Below are 25,725 nucleotides of genomic sequence, written 5' to 3' on the forward strand. Positions count from 1 at the left end.
GGGAGAGAGAGAGAGAGAGAGAGAGAGAGAGAGAGAGAGAGAGAGAGAGAGAGAGAGAGAGAGAGAGAGAAGAGGGAAAAAGGGAGGAAGAGAAGGAGAGGGGGAGGGAGAGAGAGTGATAGATAACTTAGTTATGATGAGTATGTACCTAACCTAAATAGTCCTTTATTCATATTACAAATATGAAGCAATCACAATACATAAACCAAGGAGATTAAACCAATTAATTGCCAAATACGGTTCAGAGATTTTATTCTCATTAATTTTAGAAATACAAGCTTGACACAATGGGAGGACCACTGTATTTCAGAAAAAGGAAGATCAGTATCATCTGTTTTTTTTAAGTGTTTACAGTCAACTTTTCCAGAAGTGAAAAATTATATTGGAGTGTATTCCACTATGCACACTTAAAACTTTGCTAAAAGCTTTCTAGATAACTTAAAACTTTTTCAACATTTTTAAAGATATATAATTTCCATTATATGGAAATACTTTAGAAGTAATAAAAATAGTTTTGCATGTTAAAGAAAATATGTTGTAATAAGGCTGCTATACAGATATTTTAATATCTTTTTTAAACATATATATTGTGGTGAGTGAGTTCATCACATTATAAATGCTTAAGCATTGAGTGATAAATCTGTTGGTGAAAACTGGAAGATTTGTGAAATCCTGCGGAATTCATTTTTCTATTTCCAGTATTTGTGGAAGTTAAACAAAAAATTTCAAGCCAAAAAAAAAAAAATACAAACTTGAGACCAATTTAGGTACATTTATAAAGTATATTTCAAAAATATGTTATACTTTATAGAGACTCAATTCTCTGAAGCTTAGACTCAGCAATTAATGAAAAAAATATTTTTAAAATTGGGCTCAGCAGGGCCGGGAGTTTGGCCTAGTGGTAGAGTGCTTGCCTAGCATGCACAAAGACCCAGGTTCGATTCCTTGGTACCACATGCATAGAAAAAAGCTGGAAGTGGTGCTGAGGCTCAAGTGGTAGAGCTCTAACCTTGAAAAAGTCCAAGGACAGGGCTCAGGCCCTGAGCTCAAGCCCAGGACTGGAAAAAAAAAAAAAAAAAAGGGGGCTCAGCAACTAAAGATTGCTGTTGAGAGTACTGATACACTAGACTATCAAATTTTGCTCCCGTGGTATATTTTTATTTCTATTCTCCTAAATATGTTTCAAGTTCTTAATTTTAGCAAGATTAGAAGAGACTTTTCAAATATGACTTTTAGGTACATCTATCACCATTTGGAACTAGGGGAATACTATCATTGTCCAAAAGAAAATCTATAATCTATAATCCATAAACATCTACCAGAAAGACTCAAAACACATACAAATATTAACCACATGTACATGAAGGTAACTACATACTATATCAATGAAGGCCAAAGTATGTTTGGTGATGTAATGAATGAAAAGGAATATTGACTTGCATGTTAAGACAAAGTAGTTAAGATATAAGAGGCTTAAATAGTAGAGCCTATTTCAGCTGAGGGAAAAAAAAATGTTCCCCAACTAGGTTCTGCCTGAGATAATGGTCACAGAGTCACCACAGAGTGGTCTGATTTGATGAAGAAGGTATAATTATATAAATCTGTATTTCTCAATCACTGAGATATATTATATGAGCATTTCCTAGCATAAGAGAGGCTACTGAAGTTTTGTACACGAAGAACAAAAGGATTGTGGTCTAAAACCACACTCAGTATAGTCAGTATAAAATGGTTCTATCTGCTTTGGATATGACCCAGAAATAATACTCTCAGGTATATACTAAGACAACTGAAAACATGTACCTGAAGTAACTTACCCATGAATATTTGTAACTTATTCATAATAGCTCAAAGGTAGAAACAACTCTAATGTCTAACAGATGCAAGCAATGCACTATAAAAGTGTATGAAATAATGAGTATGATAAAAAGATAAGTCTTGGAAACATTACATTAAGGAAATGAGACACAAAAGGCTACATACATATTAAAGGGTCACACTGATGAAGATGCTTTGTTAAATGGCAACTCCTTTGTACAACTACTTTAAAGATAATTTTTAAGGGTTACATACTGTATGGTCCCATTTATATGAAATATCCAAAACAGGCAAATTAATTAATAGTTATTAGTGGCTGGATAGTGTCTGTAAGTGGATTCATAGGTGGTTTTTTGGTTTGTTTGCTTGTTTTGTTTCTGGGAGATGATAAAAACATCTAGAATTAAACAGTGGTAAGCATTAAATAACCTTGAGAATATGCTAAAAACCAACTTAAATGTTTAGGTTGACAGGATTTTATAATAAAATATAGCTTAATCATTTTCATCTTCTTTTAAATTGGCAATACTAGGGGGGGTGAACTCAAAGCCTTATAGTTGCTCTACTTACAGGTGCTCTACTGCCAAGTTATGCTTCCAACCCATAATTCAATTTTAGTAAGGGAATTTTCAGCACTTTACACTTTAATGTATTTGATGAACACATAACAGGACTGATTTTTGGACTTTCGATAATTAATACTGAAAATCATGATACCAAAAGGTCTTCAAATATTAAGGTAGAATAACAAGTGACAAAAGATATATAAGGAGATAAAAGATACAATAACTTTTAAGTAACAAGAAGCAAATAACTATGGCTTCCTATTCAGGTATAAAGGAAACAATGTATAAACTCTTCTGAAGGAGAAAAGAACAGTAGGATACTTATTTTCTAGCAACAGGTAAGAACAGAAGTTAAGAAACAATAAGAACTGAATTAAATGGTAAAAGGCATAAGAAAAATGACACCACCCATAGGAATGTTTATCAATAATGATTTGGCATATATAGTTCCCCACTAAGTATCATGTTTCAAATGTTTGAAAATCTCAACTCATTTTTTTTCATAGTGGCCATGTCTGTGAAGGATCTATAAAGTATTACAATCTTTCATTATTTCTAGTTTCCTCAGTGGAATGGAGTATCCAGAAGCCTTGTCTCTCTCATCTCTCCATATACTAAGAAGTCCAACAATGTGAGAAATTTCAGTATTTCCTAAACTTCTAATTGTGGGAGAATTGCTTTCCCTCTCCAATTTGTTACCACCATCACTTAAGTGACATAGGAAATTCTGGTTTCCTATTCCCTATGGAGGTGGGGGCAAAGTAGAATCAGTTGCTATCCAGAGCCACAAGCAAAAGTTGTGCCATGACAGTTTTACTATGAGAAGAGTTCTTAAATCCTAAGCCTGAATTTCAGAGTCTATTTGCATCAGTTTGATAAAGATGAATGCACATGCACACATAGCAACCAACTATGGTGTTCGGTATATGCTGATAGATGTATTCTCATTATTAAGTTACAACAAACCTCATATCCAGGTGAGTGCTATGGAACATTTATAGTGCATGCACATACCTACCACATACATGCAACAAGAGCTCAAAAGACAATGCCAAGAGAAAATAAGGGAGGTGAAAAGACACAGGAAGAAAATGTTCAAGTCCACATAATTCACTGGGGTCTACATTAAACAATAAAAAGTATCTCTTTTTTGCTTATTCATTTGGAATGCCTTTTCCGATAACAACTTCCATCTTCTAAAATAGATCAAGTTACCAAGTTTGAATGGATTTTCCTCAAAACCATAGAATCTGAGGCTTTCTTTTCTGAGTTCCAATATTATCTTACATTATTATAGGGCTTATGGAATTGCTACCACCTTAATAAGTTTGCTTCCCCAGATATTTTCTCTCAAATATTGGAATAGCTTATTAATTTTTACCTTCCCAATACCTTGGACAGTACTCAGTACACAGAAAGGTCTAGTAAATATTTGCTGAGTGAATTTCTTCAATGTTGTTACAGTAAAAGTAATAACTTACATGAACAAATATCAAAGGAAATCACTTGCCAAATCTTGCTGCAAAAAAATAAGATCAAAATGGTCTGAGTGAGTGGCCAGGAGTTTGGCCTAGCAGTAGAGTGCTTGCCTAGCATGCGTGAACACCCGGGTTCAATTCCTCAGTACCACAGACATAGAAAAATCCAGATGGTGCTGTGGCTCAAGTGGTACAGTGCTCAGGCACTGAGCTAAAGCCCAGGACTGGAAAAAAAAGAGCTGTGGCCCTGTGTCAAATATAAACAATTAAGACAGGCAAAGTAAGTAAATACCTATTTCTTTCAGTTATTCTGCTAATCCTTTCCCTTCACATTCCTGAAGTTTAATATCCCTTTACTGCACATACAAATTATCCAGTAACAGAAAGTAATGTATTATACATTACACCTTTGGCATTTCTGATATGTAAAGAAATATTTTTTAATGAACTTAGATAGAAGATTCAGCACAGAGGGACAAAAGAGTTATAGGATCCTGACTTATTAATCCTATTCTCCTATTATAAAGATTCTGAAAGTTCTGATCATAAAGAATTAGGATTGAATCAAACTTCCAATGCAGACAGGATCCAAAAGAGCCTGTGAAACTAAATGAATGGTTCACATCACTGTCAGTAGTAAACCAATGTCAAAGTAGCATAAGACATACTAAGTAGCTGATGATGCGTTTCTTGAGTTACCAAATTTCCTGGCAGTTGATGATAATCAGTGTTAAAGAATATGGAAGTATGCTTCTGTCTAAAGTAAAACTTTTGTTTTAGTGGTTTGCCTAATCTTGCAAATTAATACATTTTATGTTTATAATTTTTACTTCCTCAAATCATAACTAAAGACCGACTCTTATTTCCAATTAACCACCAGAAAAATGGAAGTGATGCTGTGGCTCAAGGAGTAAGGTGTCTTGAGCTGAAAAGTTCAAGGACGGTGCCCAGACCTAGAGTTCAAGCCCCACAACCAAAAAAACCAAAAAGTCTAGTGAAACCCTTTGCCTTTAAAATAGAGAAACTAGGGTTTATAAAAGGCAAATGATTTGTCCAAGATCATACGGCTACATCAGAAACAGAGTCCAAATTGAAACCTAGGTTTCCAGATCTCTAATTTAGCTTTCTGTTTGTCAGTCCTGAGGCTTGAACTTTGGGCCTGGATGCTGTCCCTGAGCTTCTCTTGCTCAAGAAGAACCATCTACCATTTGAGCCACAGTTCCACTTCCAACTTTTTTTCTTAGTTTATGGGAGATGAAAGTCACAAAGATTCCTGCACAGGGTTGGCTTGGAACCACAATCCTCAAATCTCAGCCTCTCAAGCAGCTTCCCAAATAGCTAGGATGGCAGCAATGAGCCCACAGCACCTGGCTTGAGAATTCTGTTTTTCTTTTTTCTTTTGTGTTGGTTGTGGGGCTTGACTTCTGGGTCTGGGCATTGTCCCTCAGCTCTTCAGCTCAAGGCTACCACCCGACCACTTGAACCACAGCGCCACTTCCTGCTTTCTGGTGGTTGATTGAAGATAAGAGTCTCATGGACTTTCCTACCTGAGCTGGCTTTGAACTGTGATCCTCAGACCTCAGTCTCCTGAGTAGCTAGGATCACAGGCATGAGCTACCATCCCCCCACCTAGAATTCTTTTAAGTAGATAACTTTAACATACCTAACATGCCTTTCACTGTGAGGTTCTATATACACAAACACTAATACAAATGTATGTGCAAGTAAATATGTTTGCGGAGATACATTTAAAAACATTTATGTAACACCTTGGTTTTTTGTGCTGATCTGAGGCCCTACTTCTGGGTTTTTTGAGTGCTTAATTGACCATAAGAATCTCATAAACTGTCTTGCCTGGGCTGGCTTTGGAACCCTGAGCCTCAGATCTCAGACTTCTGAACAGCTAAGCTCAAAGTGGTAGTATACACTACCCTGTGCACAAAAGCTCTGGGACAGTGCCCAGACCCGGAGTTTAAGTCCCAAGAAGGAGGATGGATGGACAGGTGCACACGCACACATGCGTACATACACACACATACACACATGGCTAATCAGAAATGGACAGAAAAACTACACCAATTGACTGAAAATACGAGTTGCATGCTTTATGTTTACAGGTTTCCTGGTTAAGAGCATGGGCTGGAGTAAAATATCTCCAGATAGCCCTGAAATCCTAGCTGGCATGGGTAAAACTGCCATCAAGACAAAGTTACTTAACCATTTCTAAGCCTCAGTTTCCTCATTTATAAACACAAATAAGAAAACTTGGTTATTCTTGTAAGAATTAAATAGCTGGTAAACATTAAGTGCTTTGCACATAGTATCTAAATATTCAATAATTCAATTACTATCATTATCATTGTAAACTAATCTCTGGGTTTTCTATAAAAATATCTCAAAGAAAGTTTTGTTTCTAACCCCTTCCTGCTAACCCTCTCAAACACACTCAATCTCTCTCTTTCTCTCTCTCTCCTAATTATTTAATACTGAGTCTTTTGAACAAATAGTATAACATAGTTAGAAATCATTTACTTTTCTTTTTTAAAAGATAAAACTATTCTAATTTTTTTAGTTTGGTTTTGTTCATTTCTGAGTCAGAGTCTTTGTATAATATGCCACAGCTGGTCTATAACTCCTAATCTTCCTGTCTCAGCTTCCTAAATTCTGGTATCACAGATTTTATATATATTATATATGACTATTTATATATATTACATAGCATGTGATATGTGATACATAGCATGCATTTATATATTATTATACATTAACATATTTTCATGTAAATATATATGTGTACATTAATATATTTACATACAAATATATTATTTATATTATATATTTATTTACAGCACTATGTCCAGCCAAATTCACTTTTTTTGTTAGTAACAACTAGTTGAAGGCAAATTAACTTTTTAAATTCTACAAATGTGCAGTGTTTATACTGACTCTAGAATTTAAAGACAAATTTTATGTATTCTTATACTTTTCCATTTGTTTGGTATCCTAAATTCTGCAAAAAGGAGGTATAAGTGACTTAGGAAAATGAAACTCCCCTGCCTCTATTTCCACATTGAGACACAAAGAACACTATTTGTGGTAACAGTGAGAATAAATTAATTCCAAAATGCACAGTACATTTATTTTAATTCTATTAAAATCTGAAATTATGAAATACAAAAAGCTAAAAAAAGCTTTTTATGTAAATAATAATGCCTCACATAAGGTAATTCAACCTGGTTGTGCTAATTTTATTCTGAATGTTGTGTGCTAGCAGGGTAATAGTACTAATTTATTAAGTGAAAGAAATTATCTATAAAGCTATTTTATTTCCTAAAACAATGATTTAAGAAGCCAATTCCTCTGATCTAGTCTTTTGCCAATTATTCATGGTATATGCTCACCAAACAACTGAACGGACACATCATTTACATAATAGTCAAATATGTCCAAACAAAACGTACTTATATTTCATTCCTTTGTAAATCTTAGGATTCTCTTTGAAAGTATACTGCCAAAGTTCCTAAAGTACTATGAAATTTCAAATGCAGAATATGTAATTTAATTTGAAAGTAAATCAATAAGTAAATTATTTGATCATCTTATTATAAAAGATTAAACTGCCACAAATTTTATTTTACCAGGATTACAATGCATTAAATTACATTTCACTGACATAAAATCAAAAGAACCTCACAAATACAATTCAGTATTTTACCAGAGTGAGGTTATGAAAAAGCCAAACTAAAAAAAAATTTCCCTGTGGAAAACAAAAACTGTTTTAAGTAATGTTAAAACTCTCTTGACATTTCATCCATTACAAAAAAAAAGTTCATCATATAAACAGAATCATTAAAGGTTCCTGGAAAATAAGCCCAAAGGATTACAAATAAAAAAATTTTCCAAAATGCAGTATTAATTCATGACACATAAAACATACAACTATTTTTAAACTGAACAGTTCTTCTGAAATTATTGTTTAAATTAAAACCCGATGATCAAGACACAGAATGTATTTTAGGCTATCTCCTGTGAATACACATTATAAATTACGAAAACATGAAATTAAAGTTAAATTTGCACATCTCATTAGCTTAAACTGGTAATTTATGGAAAATCTGCCTCTTTCAAAGAGATTAAATATAAAGTTATTGAATTTTCAAAAGAGATGACAGATTGGTCAAACATATTACAAGGCCTGATCTCATGGGATATTTTTATAAATATGTTCAAAATTACTTAATACTGAAGATAGGCAGATGGTTTAAGCCTTTTGAAAAATATTATGTAGTAAGTTAGTGAGGACAATTTTTAAACCCATGTCATTAAAGAGTAAAACTTCAATAAGAAATCAAATTAAACAACAGAATCAGCAATAGTTCCAGACACTCATTTCTCACATATCACCAGACTATCCTTTCTGCTAAAAGTACTCTTAAATACATGCCGCACCCAAAGTATCAAGTTTTCAAATCCCTACCTTTTGCTCGTATTGGTACAGCTTTACATTTGCATAAACACATTCAAATACATTCTAAATTATTTTCTCCTAAAGCCATTTTAAGTCCTTCAGAAATATATTTCAATAAACCTAAGAAAAACTGTTGAATAAACATACTTTCTTCCAATATCCAGAATAGTAAAGTATTTATAAATATGACTTCCCCCCCTCACAAGGAACTTACTTTTCGGCTTTCATTTTTTTAGTACTAATATAGTCCTGAACATATGTAATGTGAAAAGAACAGTAATTATTTTAAACATCAAAACAGTAGCCAACCAAAGGAATAGAACACTCAAGTAAAGCTACTTTGTTTCTAATAAAATGCAAAGGTTATATAATAAGCTATGACCTTATCTTTCCAATAATTTTTATGTGTTAATGACGACAGATAATATCCATTTGGACAACAGGAAAGCAAGAAGTTAATAAAATATATTTCCTCCCCAACTAAGAATTGCCTTGTCTTTTGTCAATATTACAATACATTCATCTACTGACAAAGGAAAAATGAACACTTCGCTTGACTGCTTGCTAAGAAACTAAATCGGGATCCTCACCAGTAACAGATTTAATAATTTGCAGGGGAGAATATTTAACAAAAAAGATTTAAAGTTCATTGGCAGCTACTAACATTTGTGGAAACAGTCTGATAGCCCCTATTTTGTCACTTGCTTTTTTTCTCACCGTTCACCCTGCACCAAACCCCCATTGTTCTATGTAAAAAACTCACTGCTAATGGTATCTAAATAGCCACTGCTACGTTTAATGTTACAGATGATGACTATGAGGAACTCTCCAGAACCACATTTCCTTGCTTCTTTCTTTCCTGGTTTAAAAAAAAAAAATCCCAATCTGATAATAAATTAATCAAAAACTGGTGAGGGAAAAAGATCACAGCTTCCATCCCAGACTGATAAATGTCACGCCAGGAGTCGAGGTAAGGAAATCCCCACCCCCCCCAAAGGTTACTATAATACTAAAAAATTTTTTTTGAATCTTCTTTTAGAGCCAATTTTTTTTTTTAATACAGTGGTGAAATTTTCGGAAGAGTCTAGAGACCAGAGAGGGTAAGAGTAGAGGCTCCTCTGCCCTCCCTCCGGCCGTCACTGCAGAGCAAGCCGCAGCACGCAGGATCTCGGACGGGTTGGGGTCCCCTGGGCCCCCACTTCCTCCCCGGACCTGGCCGGTTGGCGGGGACGGATGCGGGGTTGGAGGAAGTGGGAGCCCTGGCACCCCGGCGGCGCGCTCTCCCGGCCGGGCTACCTGCCCTCGCGGCCCCGCCGCAGCGCCGCCCGGCCGCGGACAGCCGGCCCGGACCCACACACTCACCCATCTTTCCTCTTGGCTTTGTAGACGTGACCGTAAGTGCCACGGCCAACTTTGCAGCCCTCGTATTCAAACAGGTCCTCGACCCGCTCCCGCTCGCTGCTCAGCTTCACTTTAAAGTCATAGTCCATTGTCACAGCCTCCGAGGCCGGAGAGCTGGGGCCGGGGGCCGGGGGGCCCGGGTGGGGACCGGGGAAGCACGGGCAGCCGCAGCCCCCGGGAAGCCGCCCGCTCTACACCCGCCGGCCGCAGCACCGGCCCGATTGTGGCGGCAGGCGCAGGAGGAGGCCCCAGGAGAGCGCCGGGGACATCCAGGGGGGCGGCGGGGCAGACGCCGGCCGGAGGAGCGCGGAGAGGCTCCCCGGGCGGCCGCGGGCGAGCCGGGAGGCGAGGGCTGGGGGTGGGGAGCGGTGTCTCGGCCCAGGTCCCCGCCGGCTCCCGGGGCGCCGGCTCTGCTGCTGCCTCCGGCCGCGCGTCCGGCTCCCACGGCGGCGGGAGCGGCCACGGCGGGCTTTCCTCCTCCCGCGGGCTCACTCTCGCCTCACACTCCTCACACGCATGCACACTCACACTCACTCACTCGCTCGCTCGCTCTCCCATACACTCCACAGTAAGGCAGCGCAGCACAACAGCCGGTGTGCCTCCTCACGGAGAGGAGGAGGGAAGACGCTCGCGGAACACGGCCGCGGCTGTCGCAAAAACGTCGCGAAGCCTCGGGCTCGCCTCTGGCCCTCCCTCCAAACCAGCCCCTGAAGTGGCTGGCTGACCACCGCCGCTTGCGTCCGCACCCCGAAGGCCGCGCCAAGGCAGCCGGGGAGCCACTGCCCGAAGCTGCCGCCAAACACACCACGTGGACCCGCCCCATCGATGTCGGGACCTCAAACTACAATGCCCAGAATGCCCCGGCTCTCGCCATGGCCGTCTCGCCACGCTCCACCCCACGCGTTGGGTATGTGGAGCGTTGCATCATGGGATGAGTAGTCCACGCTGCGCTGTTTCAGTTCCTTAGGGACTTTTTTCCTCCCTGGCAGTGGTGTAGCTAGCTAGTCTGATGTGCTTGGGTCCTGTAAACTTGATCAAAACTATTGACACGTGAGGGAGATCAGTTTGTGTTAGAATCACATTTCTCAGGCAAATTTGTAGTAGAAAACATTTTGCACCACTTCCAAACCCTGGACTTCAAAAGGCGTTATTATTGAGAAAGAATGTGTATTTGTAAGTAGCTCTTGGGATATCCATTGGTGTACTTTTGGGGTGCACACTCTGATAAGGTCTGTACAGTGATGTCGGTATACCGGCCATACATTACATATACCAGTAAAAGTGCATCATTTCTAAACATCCTTACTCTTGAGCTCCCTGCTCAGTAGAAGGGATATTACTTTTTAATACAGCCTGCTGCACTTCTGCCTAGAAGGATACTAATTTTTACCTAAAATTATAGTAATGGATCTAAGTCCATAGCAATTAATAAATTGAAGATACTTTATTGGAGAAAGAACAGGCGCATTCTGTTTTACCTCTTTTATTTGTGTCTAGTTTTAATTTTGGGTTTCTACCTGTTAATAGTTCCATCAGAACTTCCCATCTAAAGGGAATAGAGCTTTTCTTACTTAAAACTCCCCCTGATATTTCACACACACTTATATTGTAATACTTATTAACTTACTCGTTTTTCCCCTTGCAACATTATCAACTCTCACAGGATTCACTTTTGCATCTTTCACAAGATCCATCCTAACTTGATTATGATGCATAGTAAACATCTGTGAAATTAATAAATGAGCATATTACAACAAAAGCTCCATGTAGTGATAACATAACTATAATGATAACTTGATGGCGATGATGATGACAATGTACTGATTGTTCTCACCTAGTATATTATTTAGTATTATTCAGTATAATAGTATTCTGTTTAGATAGGCTTTAGTTTGAAATCTTACTTTACATTTATTAGCAGTGTATCCTGGAAATGTGAGGAATTTTTCTTAGCAAAATGAAGTTAGGGAAGGCCTTAGAGTAGAGTAAGTACAAAATGGGATATTATGTGTTTATATCCAGTAAATTAGGCAACTCAAGAGCTGAACTTCCCCTTTGTGTAGTAAAAAATAACAGTTTAGGCTGGATGCACTATGATTTTTGTTTTTTGTGCCATGCCCTGGGGCTTGTCCTTAGGGCCTGTGCATGCTGTCGCTGAGCTTTTTTACTCAAAGCTAGTGCTCTGCCACTTGAACTAACACTCCACATCTCGCATTTTGGGGAGTTAGTTGGAGATAAGTCTTGGAGACACTCCTGCCTGGGCTGAATAGGGAGGAGGATAGGCTCAAGCCACTGGCACCTGGCTGAGAGCAATCGTATTTGCTGACCTCCCACTAGGTCAGTTCCTTAACATTTGCACTACTCAGAGTAAAAGCCTACTCATTTTGCTAACGAATTCATTTGCTACATGAGGTCCAATGATGTTAGCTTTCTAGTAAGCAGGAATGACAACCCAAACCTCTTTCCCCAACAGTCACACACCTGCTAGATTCAAGGAGAGACTGACTACTTGTTACCTTAAAAAAAGAAAGGCTTTGGTTATGTGGTTATGTTCCTGTTTCCTTCCATTCCGAATGAAAGAAATAAATCCATAAATCCTCCCATCCTCATCTCAGCCTCCTTCCTTCCCTGTTACCATTTCTCTTACCTGCTTGGTCTCTTCTTCCTAGACTCCACAAGTCTTTCTCCATCAATATTTGGGTCTGAAAAAGGGAGGAGAGGCAAGGTGGTGTAACAATATGAGTTAGTGGGGATCAAAGTGGCTTCATCCAGGTAGTGTCGCATGTGCTGTCTGTGGAACTGGTCATCCCTGACCAGTTCCTCAGAATAATGAGCAGGGTTGGAGTTGCTCATGGAGTGTGTATATCTTAGTGTATCTCAAAAGCTGCCATGTTGAAGCCTTGGTCTTCAGCTAAAGGTACTCTTCAAAGATGGTAGAACCCATAATAGGTAGGGTATAGTAGGAGAAGTAAGTCTACTTGGACATGCTTTTGAAGGAAAACAAACATATGGAAAAAAATTTAATTACATCTTTCTTTCTTTCTTCCTTTCTTTCTTTCTTTCTTTCTTTCTTTTTTTCTTTCTTTCTTTCTTTTTTTCTTTTTATGAGTCATGGAGCTTGAACTTGGCCTGGGTGCGGTCCTTGAGCTCTTCAGCTCAAGGCTACTGCCCTACCCTTGAGCCAAGCCCCACTTCCTGTTTTCTAGAGGTTAATTGGAGATAAGAGTCTTAGGGCCTTTTTGTACATGGGCTGGATTTGAACCTTGATCCTCAGGTCTCAGCCTCCTGAGTAACTAGGATTACAGGCATGAGCCACCACGCCCAGCTAATTACATCTTTCTAAACATAGATTTTGACAATGAATTTCCTGAAAAAATATTTACTTATGTATGTATATATTTTTTGTATGCTGGTCCTGAAACTTGATCTCAAGGTCTCATGTTCTCCCTTGGCTTTTTTGCTTAAGGCTGATATTGTGCCATTTGAGCCATACTTCCACTTGTAGTTTTAAAAAAAAAATTATTTAAAGTCAGACACCAATGATTCATGCCTATAATCCTAGCTACACAGGACTCTGAGATCTGCAGATCACAGTCCAATGCCAGCCCAGGCAGGAAAATCTGTGAGACTTTTCTCTTCAATGAGCTACTCCAAAAGCTGCCAGCAGCACTGTGGCCCATGTGATAAAGCAAAAGAAGCTCAAGGACAATGTCCAGGCCCAAAGTTCAAACCCCAGTACTAGCAGAAACAAACAACAACAACAACAACAAAAATAACATTTCAATGTTTGTTGAGAGATGTATCTTTTTATCCAAGTATTTATTTATAAATCTAAAAATCACCCCTCCACCTGGAGAAAGTGTTGTAAAGAGGTATGGGACTCACCTTGGCCCATGGTTTCTATTCCCTACCTACTATACCATCTACACATGACTAAAGATCTAACGTTTTTTTAAAAAAATGTTTGAGACTTAAAGAGAGACTTATCTGAAGAAGAAATAAGAATGGCCTATAAACACATGAAGAAATGCTCCACATCTCCACATCTCTGGCCATAAAAGAAATGCAAATCAAAACAACTCTAAGATTTCACCTCACTCCAGTTAGAATGGCCAGGATCAAGAAATCTAATAACAACAGGTGCTGGAGGGGATGTGGCCAGGAGGGATCACTACTACACTGTTGGTGGGAGTGCAAACTCGCTCAACCACTATGGAAAGCAGTATGGCAGTGCCTCAAAAGAGTAAAAATAGAGCTCCCTTGTGACCCAGCAATTCCACTACTTGGCATTTACCAAAATGTCCAGAAACAAGGATATACTAAAGCCACTAGCTCAACAATGTTATTGCAGCACTATTTACCATAGTTAAGATATGGAACCAATCCAGATGCCCCTCAGTAGATGACTGGATCAAGAAGATGTGGTATTTATACACAGTGGAATTCTATGCTACCATCAGAAACAGTGACATCACCCAATTTGTAAGGAAATGGAAAGACTTAAAAAAATCATATTAAGTGAAGTAAGCCAGACCCAAAAGAACATAGGCTCAATGGTTTCCCTCTTTTGTAATAATTAGTACACATCTAGGACTCTCCTAGCAGAGGATTATAATAGTATAAAACCTAGGTATATAATGTCATATAGGATGAGACTAAATGAAAGGATCTCTAGGATATGGAAACAAGAGCTTTATCTTGTGTGATTGTTGTTCTTAATGTACTATGTTATTTCTCTTCTCCTTTGTTGCCCTTTGGTTAATCTCATATTGTTACTGTACCTGACTTTGTTCCTGATATATTGCAATACATTTATTTGTTTATTTGAAATAGGAAAGGGAAGGAGGGAAACAAGATGATTGGGAGGGGGTGGGGTAGGAAATGGGGACAAAAACATGAAAAGGGGTATCAATGTGTAAGAAGTAATGCACCTACTATCTGGCAAATGTAACTGTAACCCCTCTATACATTACCCCAACAATAAAAAAAATTTAAAAGAAAAAGAAAAAAACGTTTGATGGCATTGGAGGCTAATTCTGTTCTGTGGATGAAAACAGTACATTTTTCTTGAGGCAACCGAGTATCAGCTCCAATCAGAAGACTGGGAACACTCATGAGAAGGAAAGAAAATTGCCCCTAAGTAAGAAAGAGAAAAGCCTGTTTTTCTCTCTGAAGCTTGTTGAAAGTTGAGACACCAGGTTGGATCAATATGGTGGGATTAGCCAGACTTAAAGAATGGATAGTCTCAAGTTTCCTTTCAAAGGATCAGATGCTTTAGGAGAAGTAATATCTAATATTCACTTTAAAATATTTATTTTCCATAATGGAAATTTCCAGCTGTGATCCTCTGGCTATCAACCTGATCTTATTGCCAGAGCCTGTGTATTTGCTTGGAGAGAAGGGGAAAACACAAACCAGAAAACACAAATCCATGAAAAGTAGTGGCCTGCTGACAGAAAGCAATGATCTAGAATGGGCTTGTGGCATATATTTGTGTTTAAAAATTGGAGTAGAATTTATATTTAAATGGACCTCTTATAACTCTGGGGATGGAATTGGGATTTGTTGGGCCCTGACCTCCATCTCTGAGGCCTGATTCCGGCTCAGCTGCCATTAAAGGGCTTTGGCCAAGCATTTGCTCCTTGCATACCTCTCTTAAGGCATCTCTGTGTACGTGACTCGACTGAGCGCCTCCCCCCCACCCCCCAGCTTCATGGGTCTCGCAGCAGCACAGGTCTCTCCCGATTTCCTGCACTTGTCCCGCCCAGTACCTGAAAGATCCCTCCCCCCCCCACCCTTAATGGTAGCACGGCGGCCCTCTTCCTATTGGCTAGCTTCCCAGTTCCCACCTTCTCCTACCCCAACAGTATATAACTAACTGCCTGACGCAATAAGGAGAGATCTGATGCGCTTTCATGGTTAACACTGCTCCTGACTCAGTGTGGTTTTTCCTTCCCCAGTAATTGGAGGAGGGCTGGGTCACCAATACTTACCATCTCGCTCGGCTCGGGGGACTAAAGGCTGGCCCTGTGTGTCCCTCCCCGTTCCTGAGTTGCTCCCCAGAGAAGCAACAGGGATTAATTATTTTGAACATATCAGAATCATGGAGTTGTCATTTTAACTTCATTAGCAACCCCAGCTCATACTAGTGTCTCTGTCTCTTTGCTCCATAATGTTTTCCCACCATATTGTAGAATTTATAAACTTCCCTGATCCATGTTCCAAATAATGCCCAAATAATGCTTATGACTTCTTTATATGGGATTTTACTTAAATTCTAAATCTAACATCCCCTGTGTTAACATGTTTTTTCCAAATGAGCTCTATATATTAATTTGTTAATGTACTATATGAAGGGGTTATTTTGTTATTTCAAGTAAAATTTCTGAAAATGAGCATATAATTCTGCCTCTTAGACCAAATTTGTATGCTTAGAGGTGTCACTTCACTGCAACCCCCACTCATTGAAGCCTTTCCACTTATCCAAAATTAGCCTTTTTCTGTCTTGTTCTTGAGGAATGAAAGGCTTCCACCTATCCTTTCTGGCCTTTGCCATCTTTCCCATCCTCCATGGTATAGGTCAAATGCTTAACTTGATAGTGAAACTTTTCCTGGTTCTTGCAAACTTTTTTGACCATGAACCTCTGGAGAAGAACTTTACCATTTCATCAGACAGGCCAATGAGTACATTTCTTTTTTCTTTTCTTTTCTTTTATTTTTATTGTCAGGATAATGTATAGAGGGGTTACAGTTATATTTGTCAGGTAGTAGATGCGTTACTTCTCACACAATCATACCCCTTCTCATGTTTGTGTCCCCGTTTCCTTCTCCCCATCCCCTCCCAATCATCTTGTTTTCCCCTTTCCCTTTCCAATTTCAAATAAACAAATAAATGTATATGAAATATACCAGGTAACAAAGTCAGATACAATAACAATATGAGATTAACCAAAGGGCAACAAAAGAGAAGTAACATAGTACATTAAGAACAACAATCACACAAGATAAAGCTCTTGTTTCCATATCCTAGATCTCTAGGGCATGAGTATATTTCTTTTTGGCAATGTTACACCTTCTTTTATTCTCTCCCAGTTTCTCCCTCTCTCCTTGCTCACAGGTTGTACACTTGATATCCAACATAGTGTCAAGTGGGTACCACTGCTGCATTTGTTTAACCCTGTCGCGCCATTTCTGTGCCCCACTCACTCCCCTGAAATGATAACTGAACAAACAAGACAAAAAGACAGTAATTTTAAAACACTTTCCATCCCTCCTCTGAATGTGTAAATTTACAGCAGGACTTAGTGCTTCGAGATAATGTTAATGTAGAAGCTCAAGTAGGTCTTCTCTTAGTTGATGGCTTCCTGTTTCTATATCACTGAATTCTGCTGTCCTACTCAGTATCAAAGCAAGTTCTCAATATAGGATATCTAATTTCCACTCTTCAGGTGTCATGTTCAGCTTCTTTTTTTAAAATCAAAAAGCATATACATCTACATGTGAGCACATTAGATACAAGCAAGGGCAAGTTCAATGAACACTCAAACCTTTTTAATTTTTCAGAGAAAATACTGGTGTCAAAAGTTTCTCAATGAAATGTCTGGATATCTTAGAGTAAAAGACCTTAAACCTATAAGAACTATAGGCTATAGACCTCAGAAACTGGGACCCCCCCCAAAAAAAAAAACCCTTCTTAAAACTTTTCTTTCAATTTTTATGTAAACATCATTGTTGTGAATTCATTTCCTCCACCTGAAATAAGACTGCTTCCCTTTGCTGAACTTTGTATTGTATGAGAATTGACTTCAGTTCTTCATTTTACTTCTGAAAATCCTAAAAAGATACCGCTGGGTCACACTCATATTGTCCCAAGTGTAGCCATAGAGACAAAGAAATAAACAAATATGGGATCTCCTTTTCGGAAAGATGAGGGAAATGAAGAAAGCAGATTTCAGGAAAAGGGACAGCTCTAAGTTTTATAAAGGAAATAAAACTGAGCAATGTGATGGAAGTGGGATCAGTAGATAATTATTTCAGATAGACACATGGATAAAGGCTATCTAAGGAATTATGCATATGCTGAAATTTCAGTGTTGAGGAACAAAACCTGCTAAGAGGAAGGAACAGAGTGATCCAAGCAAATAGGACATGTAGTGAATACAAAAGCCTTCAACTGAGAATGAAAGAATAGAAAAGGTGTCACACACACTTGTGTAACAACAATGTTATGACTAAGGGGTGAGACGTTATGTGAAAAGAAAATTAGCAATGTGAAAAGAAAATTAGCAAATAGACTGGATCGTACAAGACCCTTTGTACTTAGATTTTATTGTCAGGACATAAGAAACTTCAGAAAGGAAAACCCATACACAACTTAAGCTTTTAAAGGGATACACTTGATGATAGAGGAAGGTCAGGTAACGGGTCCCAGCATGTAGTTATATAGAAGCAATACATTCTAGTTTTCTATGGCACTGGAAATAACTTTAGCATTATCATATGTTTTATAAAGCAGAGAAGCCAGGCACTGGTGGCTCACACCTTCAATCCCAGCTACTCAGGAGGCTGAGATCTGAAGAGTGCGATTTAAAGCCAGCTGGAACAGGTAAGTCCATGAGACCCTTATCTCCAATAAATAACTCAGAAAAAGCCAGAAGTAGTGCTGTAGCTCATGTTGTAGAGAGATAGCCTGGAGCAAAAAAAGCTCACGGACAGTGCTCAGGCCCTACATTCAAGCTCCAGAACCGGCACAAAAAACACAAAATAAAAAACTAAGATAGGATTCTGAAAGTTCTTGACACAATGAAGTGATAAATGTTCAAGAAGATGGGAATGCTAAATTACTCTAATTTAATGGTTACACCTCTTATAAATATACCAAATTGTCACATGGTAGCCCCATAAATATCTGAATGATTATACATTAGTTAAAGGTTTTGTAAGAAGGGTTTTGATGCGGAGGTCTGCGACAAAGTGGTTATGCTGGTGCAGGTTTCTTCGCTAATCAAGTTGGGTCGCTACTCGGCCCTGGTACTCAACTACTAAAACCTCAGGTGGAGGAGGAGAGGAGGATAGCAGTAGAGGAGAAGAGGCAGGATGAGCTGAAACAGATTGAGAGAGAGCTGGCTGAAGCCCAGGAAGACAGCATATTTAAGTGAGAGGCACCAGCTTCTGCCTACTTCCAGTCCCACTGGATGAATAAAAATTTGGCTTCTGGAAAAAAAAAAAGTTTTGTAAAAAGAAAAAAGGAAATAATATTCTGGGTGCTATGTGAAAGACAGATTGATAGATTGATAATGAATGCACGAATGAATGTAGAGATACAGATAGGACTTGTTGATAGATAGGCAATAAAGGGAAAGAAAATAAAACAACTTTTGAGAATGGTACCGCTTCCTGGATTGGTTAAGATGGCAATTGATGGGAATTACTCGGAGAGGAACTTGCTTAAGAGAAACTGTAAGAATTCCATTTTGAAAATGTCAAATGAGATATATCTAAGCAATCTCAAAGAACATATTTAAGTGATCAATTGGGTATGAGATAAGGATATGGATATGAGGATATGAGCTTCTTTGAAGCTCCAAGGAAAGCTTGTAGCTGGCATTAAGTGTTTAAAAATAAGCAGCAACGAAATTAATGAGATCACCTGTCAAGGGTATTACAGTGAGAAAAGAACAGGTCTTCATTCAACTCCAGCATTCATGAGTTTATTAGAAAAAACCTGAAGAGAAAATTGAGAGGAGTAGGCCAGGCCACAATTTGGTAAAGCTATAGAATAGAAAGCTATAGAATGTTATAGAATATCAAAGCTATAGAATATCAAAAGGCCAAGGGAAGAACATGTTTTTGAAAAGAAGAATGGTCCCTAATACTGAATGCCACAAAAAGTCAATCAAGATAAAGACAAAAATGTTAATTTATCACAGTGCTTTGCAATACCTTTCAGAATCATTTTCTTCTAGCCAGGCACCAATTCACTCCTATAATCCTGACTAGTCAGGAGGTTGAGGTCTAAGGATCATTGAAGCCAGCCTGGGTAGAAAAGTCTGAACTTCCAGAAAGTCTATGGCTCAAGTGGTAGCTCAGGGATTGAGTCCAAGCCCTGAGTTTGAGCTCCTGCCGAGTGAGGTAGCTCATGAATGTCTCCTTAGCTTTGGGGGATGCTGAGATCAGAAAAGTACATTGGTGTGAGGCCAGCACACTAAGGAACTGAGCTGAAGGCTTAGTGCATGCTACGTAAGCACTCTACCACTAGGCCATGTTCCCAGTTCTTCCTAAGCTTCTTTGCTTAAAACTAGCATTCTTCCACTTGAGCCACAGCTTCACTAATGGCTGTGTGTGTGTGTGTGTGTGTGTGTGTATGTGTGTATGTGTGAAAGAGAGAGAGAGTCTCACAGACTCTCTTGCCTAGGATGACTTTAAACTATGATCTTCAGATCTTGGCCTCCTGAGTAGATAGGAATACAAGTGTAAAGCCACTGACGCCAGGCCCATATTTTTAAATATAGCAAAATAAAAGCACCAGAGCATAGTGGAAAGATCAACTTGAACAGAAGACACTTCTCATCTAACCTTAACAGACAGGAAGAGGAAAAACATAGCAATTGTTTCACATTAATTGCTGTCATTACAAACATCCCCAAAACATGGAAGTATGAAGCAACTATGGTTTATTCTTTCCTATGATTTCAAAGATTGGTTATGTTCCAGTAAGTGGTCCTGCTGGCATCTCTGGACATTATTCATGACCCCATGAGAAATGGTTAGACTAAATCTAGAGGGTCTAAAATGACCTATTTACAAGTCTGTGGCGTTAGTGCTGGGTGTGTCTTTGCACATGGTCTTTCTTCATTCAGCAATTAAACACACTTCCTCATTATGATATGAGCATGATATAAAAGGCCAAAGGTGACTGTGGAAAGGTCTCTTAAGTGTGAATGTGGGACTCATAGCACTTCCACCACATCCTGTTGGTTAAAGTAAGTCACAAGATCAACTCAGATTCAAGGAATTGGGCAACTACTTCTTGATAGTAAGAAGTACAAGATACCCTAGTTGCGGTTTTCAGTCTATCTCAGTATTTGTTACACATAATCTGTAGAACTGATCCAAATTGAAGCAGTTCTTTTCAGGTAGTTATTCATTTCTTTGCAAAGTAAAAGAAATGTTCACTTGCCATGAATGAAGTGAAGTAATGGGAAGAGAAAATGGTGATGGCATATCTGAAAACACTACATAGAGGTTTCAGATAATTCTTGGGTATAATGAGAGAGATAACTGGCAGTAAATCATTTCAAGACTTCTAGACAAAGTGTAGGGCCCATTTGCAGGTGCAGCCATGCATTTCTGTCAATATCCATCTGTCCCATTGTGTGATTTTCATCACTAGCACTCAACAGTCCAGGTGGAGGCTGGGAAAAGACAGATGTTGGATTCACCCAGGGTTGAGGCCCTGCCAGCTGGATATGATGAAAGGGAAAATCGAGCAAGGGAGGTTAGGATTATTGGCAGGAGAGTAGTAAAAATGACAGACCGTGACATTTAAGTTGGATAAGAAGTGAAATGAGGACAGGATTTCCCCTTTGCATTATAACATGTTTGATTTTTTTCATTTAATATTTTTCAAGAGAATAATAACGATAAATGTCTGCACTCCTTAACATCCTTATTGTCCACAGCGACACATTCATCAAACAAATCCTAAGTAAGCCTTGTTGAAATAATACAAGCAATGAATTAAAAGGAATTTCTCTTTTTCTTCACCAAGACATTCTAATTGTTATATCTGCAAAAGACATCCCCATCTGAGATCTCTCAAGTGTGTTAATGATGAATTCTGTTCTCATGGTCTACAAGTATTAAGAAATTACCTCTTGTTTTAGTCCTCTAATTAAATAGCTGCTTAAAATAATTACATTACTTTCTATATTTTTCATTCAAAGTGTATTTTGCTTCAGAGCATGGAAAATATTTTATAGGAACACAGTTTATTCAAGATTTTATAAATTTCTCTGACTTATTTTGGTTTGTTCAACTTTCTATCTAGTTGGACTATACTGGTCAGGCCTGCCACTAAAAAAGTGTAGTCTTTGCTGGCTGGTTCCTGTGCAAATACAATCTCTCCTGCAAACACATAGCTTTCTTCCTATCACACATAAACATGCTTAGATCACCTCTGCGACAACATATTCGATAACTTAAGCTATTCATTTCTATGCCATCTCATGCCCAGAACCTCTGGAACTTACACTATTAGTAGCCCTTCCCCCACCCAGCTAAGATCAATTTCTATCAGATATACATTCTTCTTGATCTGAAATCCTGCATCCTGTGCAAATTTTAAAATGTTTTACTTACATCATTTCTCTGCTCAAAACTCTTCAGTGATCCTACAGCATAAAACTCAAACTCCTTTGACTAGTAAACCAGGTCCTGTATTTACTTAATTCTAAAATGAAAATACTCTAAGGTAATTTGAATAGAAATGTTTAACGAGATTAAAATAAGCTCAAATAGCTAAGTGTTTCATAATATGAGTTCTTCTACAACTCAATACAGTTCCTAACCAGTTTCTCATAAGCAGACTTCCTATTCAACAAAATAGTGTTTCTCTTTATACAGAACTCTAGGCATTCGTATATAGTTAGACTAAAGGAGGATACTCTGAACGTTAAAAATACTATTTAAAAATACCTTGTTTCCATATCTAGATGTTCATTTTGATTAGCATCATTTTATATGGTCATCTTCTTTTTTTTTTTTTTTTTTTTTTTTTTTTGCCAGTCCTGGGCTTGAGCTCAGGGCCTGAGCACTGTCCTTGGACTTTTTTCAAGGCTAGATCTCTACCACTTGAGCCTCAACACCACTTCCAGCTTTTTTGTATGTATGTGGTAAGGAAGAATAGAACCCAGGTATTCATGCATACTAGGCAAGCACTCTACACTAGGCCAAACTCCCGGCCCCTATGGTCATCTTCTTTTTTTTTTTTTTTTTTTTTTTTGCCAGTCCTGGGCTTGAGCTCAGGGCCTGAGCACTGTCCTTGGACTTTCTCAAGGCTAGAGCTCTACCACTTGAGCCTCAGCACCACTTCTGGCTTTTTTCTATGTATGTGGTACCGAGGAATCGAACCCGGGTCTTCATGCATGCTAGGCAAGCACTTTAACCACTAGGTCAAACTCCCGGCCCCCCTATGGTCATCTTCTAATAGGACTATCCTAGACATACACTAATTATGACAAATGAGGAAAAACCATGGAACCTATGTTTCCTTGGGTCTGGATTATTTTATTTAATATGATTTTTTTCAAGTTTTTCCATTTGCTTTTAATGTACTGTGTGAAGATATTTCTCTTTTGTTGTTTTTTTTTTCTTTTTTCTTTGGTTTATCCCCTGATGTCACTCTTTTTTTTTTTTTTTTTTTTTGGTACCGTGTCTTATGTATACATTTATCTGATTTGGGAAGGGAAGGAGAATAACAAAATGGCAAAAATGGTAAGAGAAAGGACAAAGGGTGAACTAATGCAACAGTGATACAAGACTCTATGTTGGAAATGAACTTTACAACTTTGGGGGTGGGGTGAAAGGGAAAGTGGGAGAAAAATGAGAGAAGTAACAATGTTCAACACAAAATGTACCCCTTGCCCTGTGCATGTAACTGTAACCCCTCTGTACAACACCTTTACCAAAGTTAAAACAAAAAAAGAATACCATAAAAATATAATTTATTGAAATTAATCCCAGGAAATGGAAACATGGGTGTTTTTTGTTTTTGTTTTCTTTTTTTTTAAAATTTTTTAATTGTAATTAGTAAAAGGGTTACATGATATTTGCCAGATAGAAGGTGCATTAATTCACATACATTGATACCCTTTCACATGTCTTGGTACCCATTTCCCCCCCCCCCCACATTCCCCCACCCATCTTGGTTGTTTTTGTTTTCTTTTTTGTCCTTTTAGAGAAAGTAAAAGGAGGAGTCCAGAACTGCAGGGAGGGTGTCACCCTGTGCAAATTTGTCTACCTGGGTGAGGACAGAAGAGATCAGAAGATAATTTTTCCTTACAGACATCTACTATTGCCTTTCTGCCACAAGCATTGCCTGTATATCTTCTTCGCCTTTCTAATATTCCTGCTTCAGATTGAATTTTTTTTCTATACTAGTTCTTTAATTTTTTTTTCTTCTGCTATTTTCTATTTCTCTGACAGCTGGTTGTGCATTGCCTCCTTGGATTAAGGAATAAACATTCTTTCTACATTTTAATCCATGTTGGTCTCACCTACCAAAACCACAATTCTTATATATAATATTAAGCATTCTTTTTGTTCTATTGAGCTGACAGTCTTTAGGTCTGCAGGCTTTATCTTTCATTGAATATCAGTAACTTTGGCTTCAAGCTCTTTGAAGGCCTTTTTCAATTCTTGATCTTCAGTGCTTCCCACCTGGATGCCTGGTCTGTGCTTTTTTATTTGCATTTCCTTGAGGAGTGATGTTAAGCAAGTTTCATACACCTGTAAGGTCTTCTTTGAAAAAAGAAAAACCCACAAAATAACAATAACAATTAAAAACTCTATTCAGGCCCTTTGTCCATTTAAAAAATAAGAGTTATTTTATCTTTAGTTTGCTTTCTTGCTTTGTTTTTGAGTTGTGAGAAGTCTCTTTGTATATTTTGGATATTAACTTTTGTCTGCATACAAGTTTTTGGATGAATGAAATTGCATTTACCTATTTTGGCTTTTGTTACCTATGCCAGAAACAAGGAACATTTTCCCCTCTGTTTTCTTACTTTCAACAAACTCAACATATCAAATGAGTTGTGTTTTTATATACTAGCTGAAAAGAAAATTTCACTTAAAGTACATACCTGAAAATTGCTACCCAAATGATAAATCCAGGAGGATGGAGAATTTGAGGTGTTCCTGAGCACAGTTAGTGAGATCCTATCACATGCACAAAATTAAAAGTGTTTTAAAGGTTGAGGGCACAGCTTGAGTGGTAGAGCATCTGCCTAGCATGTGCAAGGCCCTGCATTCAATCCTTAATACAATATTAAAAAATAAAATAAAAATATCATTTATAATAGCATCAAACCCTTAGTAATAAATTTAACCCCAGTGGTGAAAGATCATTGAAAACTATAAAATATAAATGCAAACAAATACGTTAATACTGAGAAGTGTACCATATTTGTTATGTTGTTTTTGTGTTACTTGTCTTTTCCCATTTTCTGCTTTGCTAATCTACTCTTCTAGTAGAATTAATTCTTTCTGGTATTTTCTGCTGTTGATTTTCTTCCTCTGTAGGTAGGATTTCCTGGATTTTCTTTTTACAGTGCTTGTTCAGTAGTAATACGTTCTTTTAGCTTTTGTTTAATCATAGGGTGTGTGTGTGTGTGTGTGTGTGTGTGTGTGTGTGTGTTTATTAGCTAATTAACTGGAAAAGCCAGTCTAGACTGGCAATTATTGTCATTCAGAGCTTGAAAGAAAATTCATTCAACACTGTCTTGAAAAAAAATTGGAAAGACATTGTCTTTGCCTGCCTTCCTTGCATTGAGTTGAGAAATTTGTTGAGAAATCTGCTGTTACTTTAATGGGCTTGACATCGAAAGCTACTTAGTTGCTTTTTGGGTCAGCATTCAATATTTTTTCTTTATTGTGTGGATTTATATAATTCTATCTATTCTTTATTATGTGGATACACACACATATTGTACTTGTATGGATTTCACTCTTTTTTTGAGGAAGATTTCTGCCATTACTTTTTTGTTGAATAGGTTCTCAGGGCCTTTATTTAATTTGTTTCCTTTCTTATTCATCCTAATAACGTGTAAATTTGATCTCTTAAATTCAGAAAGATTCTTCTTGGTATCTTCTAAGTATTTGTTTTCAGTGACTTTGGTTCTTTGATTAAACACCTCTGCATTATCTTCAAACTTTGCAACCATTTTTCCACTTCTATTAACCAGATTTTCAATTGAGTTTCTAGTTGAGCAATTGA

The 25,725-nt window shown here is 38.0% G+C and overlaps 1 protein-coding gene and 1 pseudogene across 4 annotated transcripts in view; one reads left to right on the forward strand and one right to left on the reverse strand.

Annotated features, from left to right (window-relative positions):
• Positions 1–10,441, reverse strand: part of Cdk8 (cyclin dependent kinase 8) — a 92,763-nt gene extending 82,322 nt beyond the window's left edge. The window contains exon 1 of one of the 4 annotated variants that reach the window (XM_090342354.1): positions 9,693–10,441. In XM_090342354.1, coding sequence (XP_090198480.1) covers positions 9,693–9,820 — 128 coding nt within the window. In that variant the 5' untranslated portion in view covers positions 9,821–10,441. The remainder of the gene's footprint in view (positions 1–9,692) is intronic. The other 3 variants (XM_090342355.1, XM_090342353.1, XM_090342356.1) reach the window with 3 other exon arrangements.
• Positions 10,442–18,710: 8,269 nt separating this feature from the next.
• Positions 18,711–18,981, forward strand: LOC150057161 (ATP synthase F(0) complex subunit e, mitochondrial pseudogene; annotated as a pseudogene).
• Positions 18,982–25,725: the final 6,744 nt, after the last annotated feature.

Source organism: Megascapheus bottae, chromosome 11 (genome assembly GCF_031878675.1).
Source record: "Megascapheus bottae isolate mThoBot1 chromosome 11, mThoBot2.hap1, whole genome shotgun sequence".
Taxonomy (NCBI): Eukaryota; Metazoa; Chordata; class Mammalia; order Rodentia; family Geomyidae; genus Megascapheus; species Megascapheus bottae.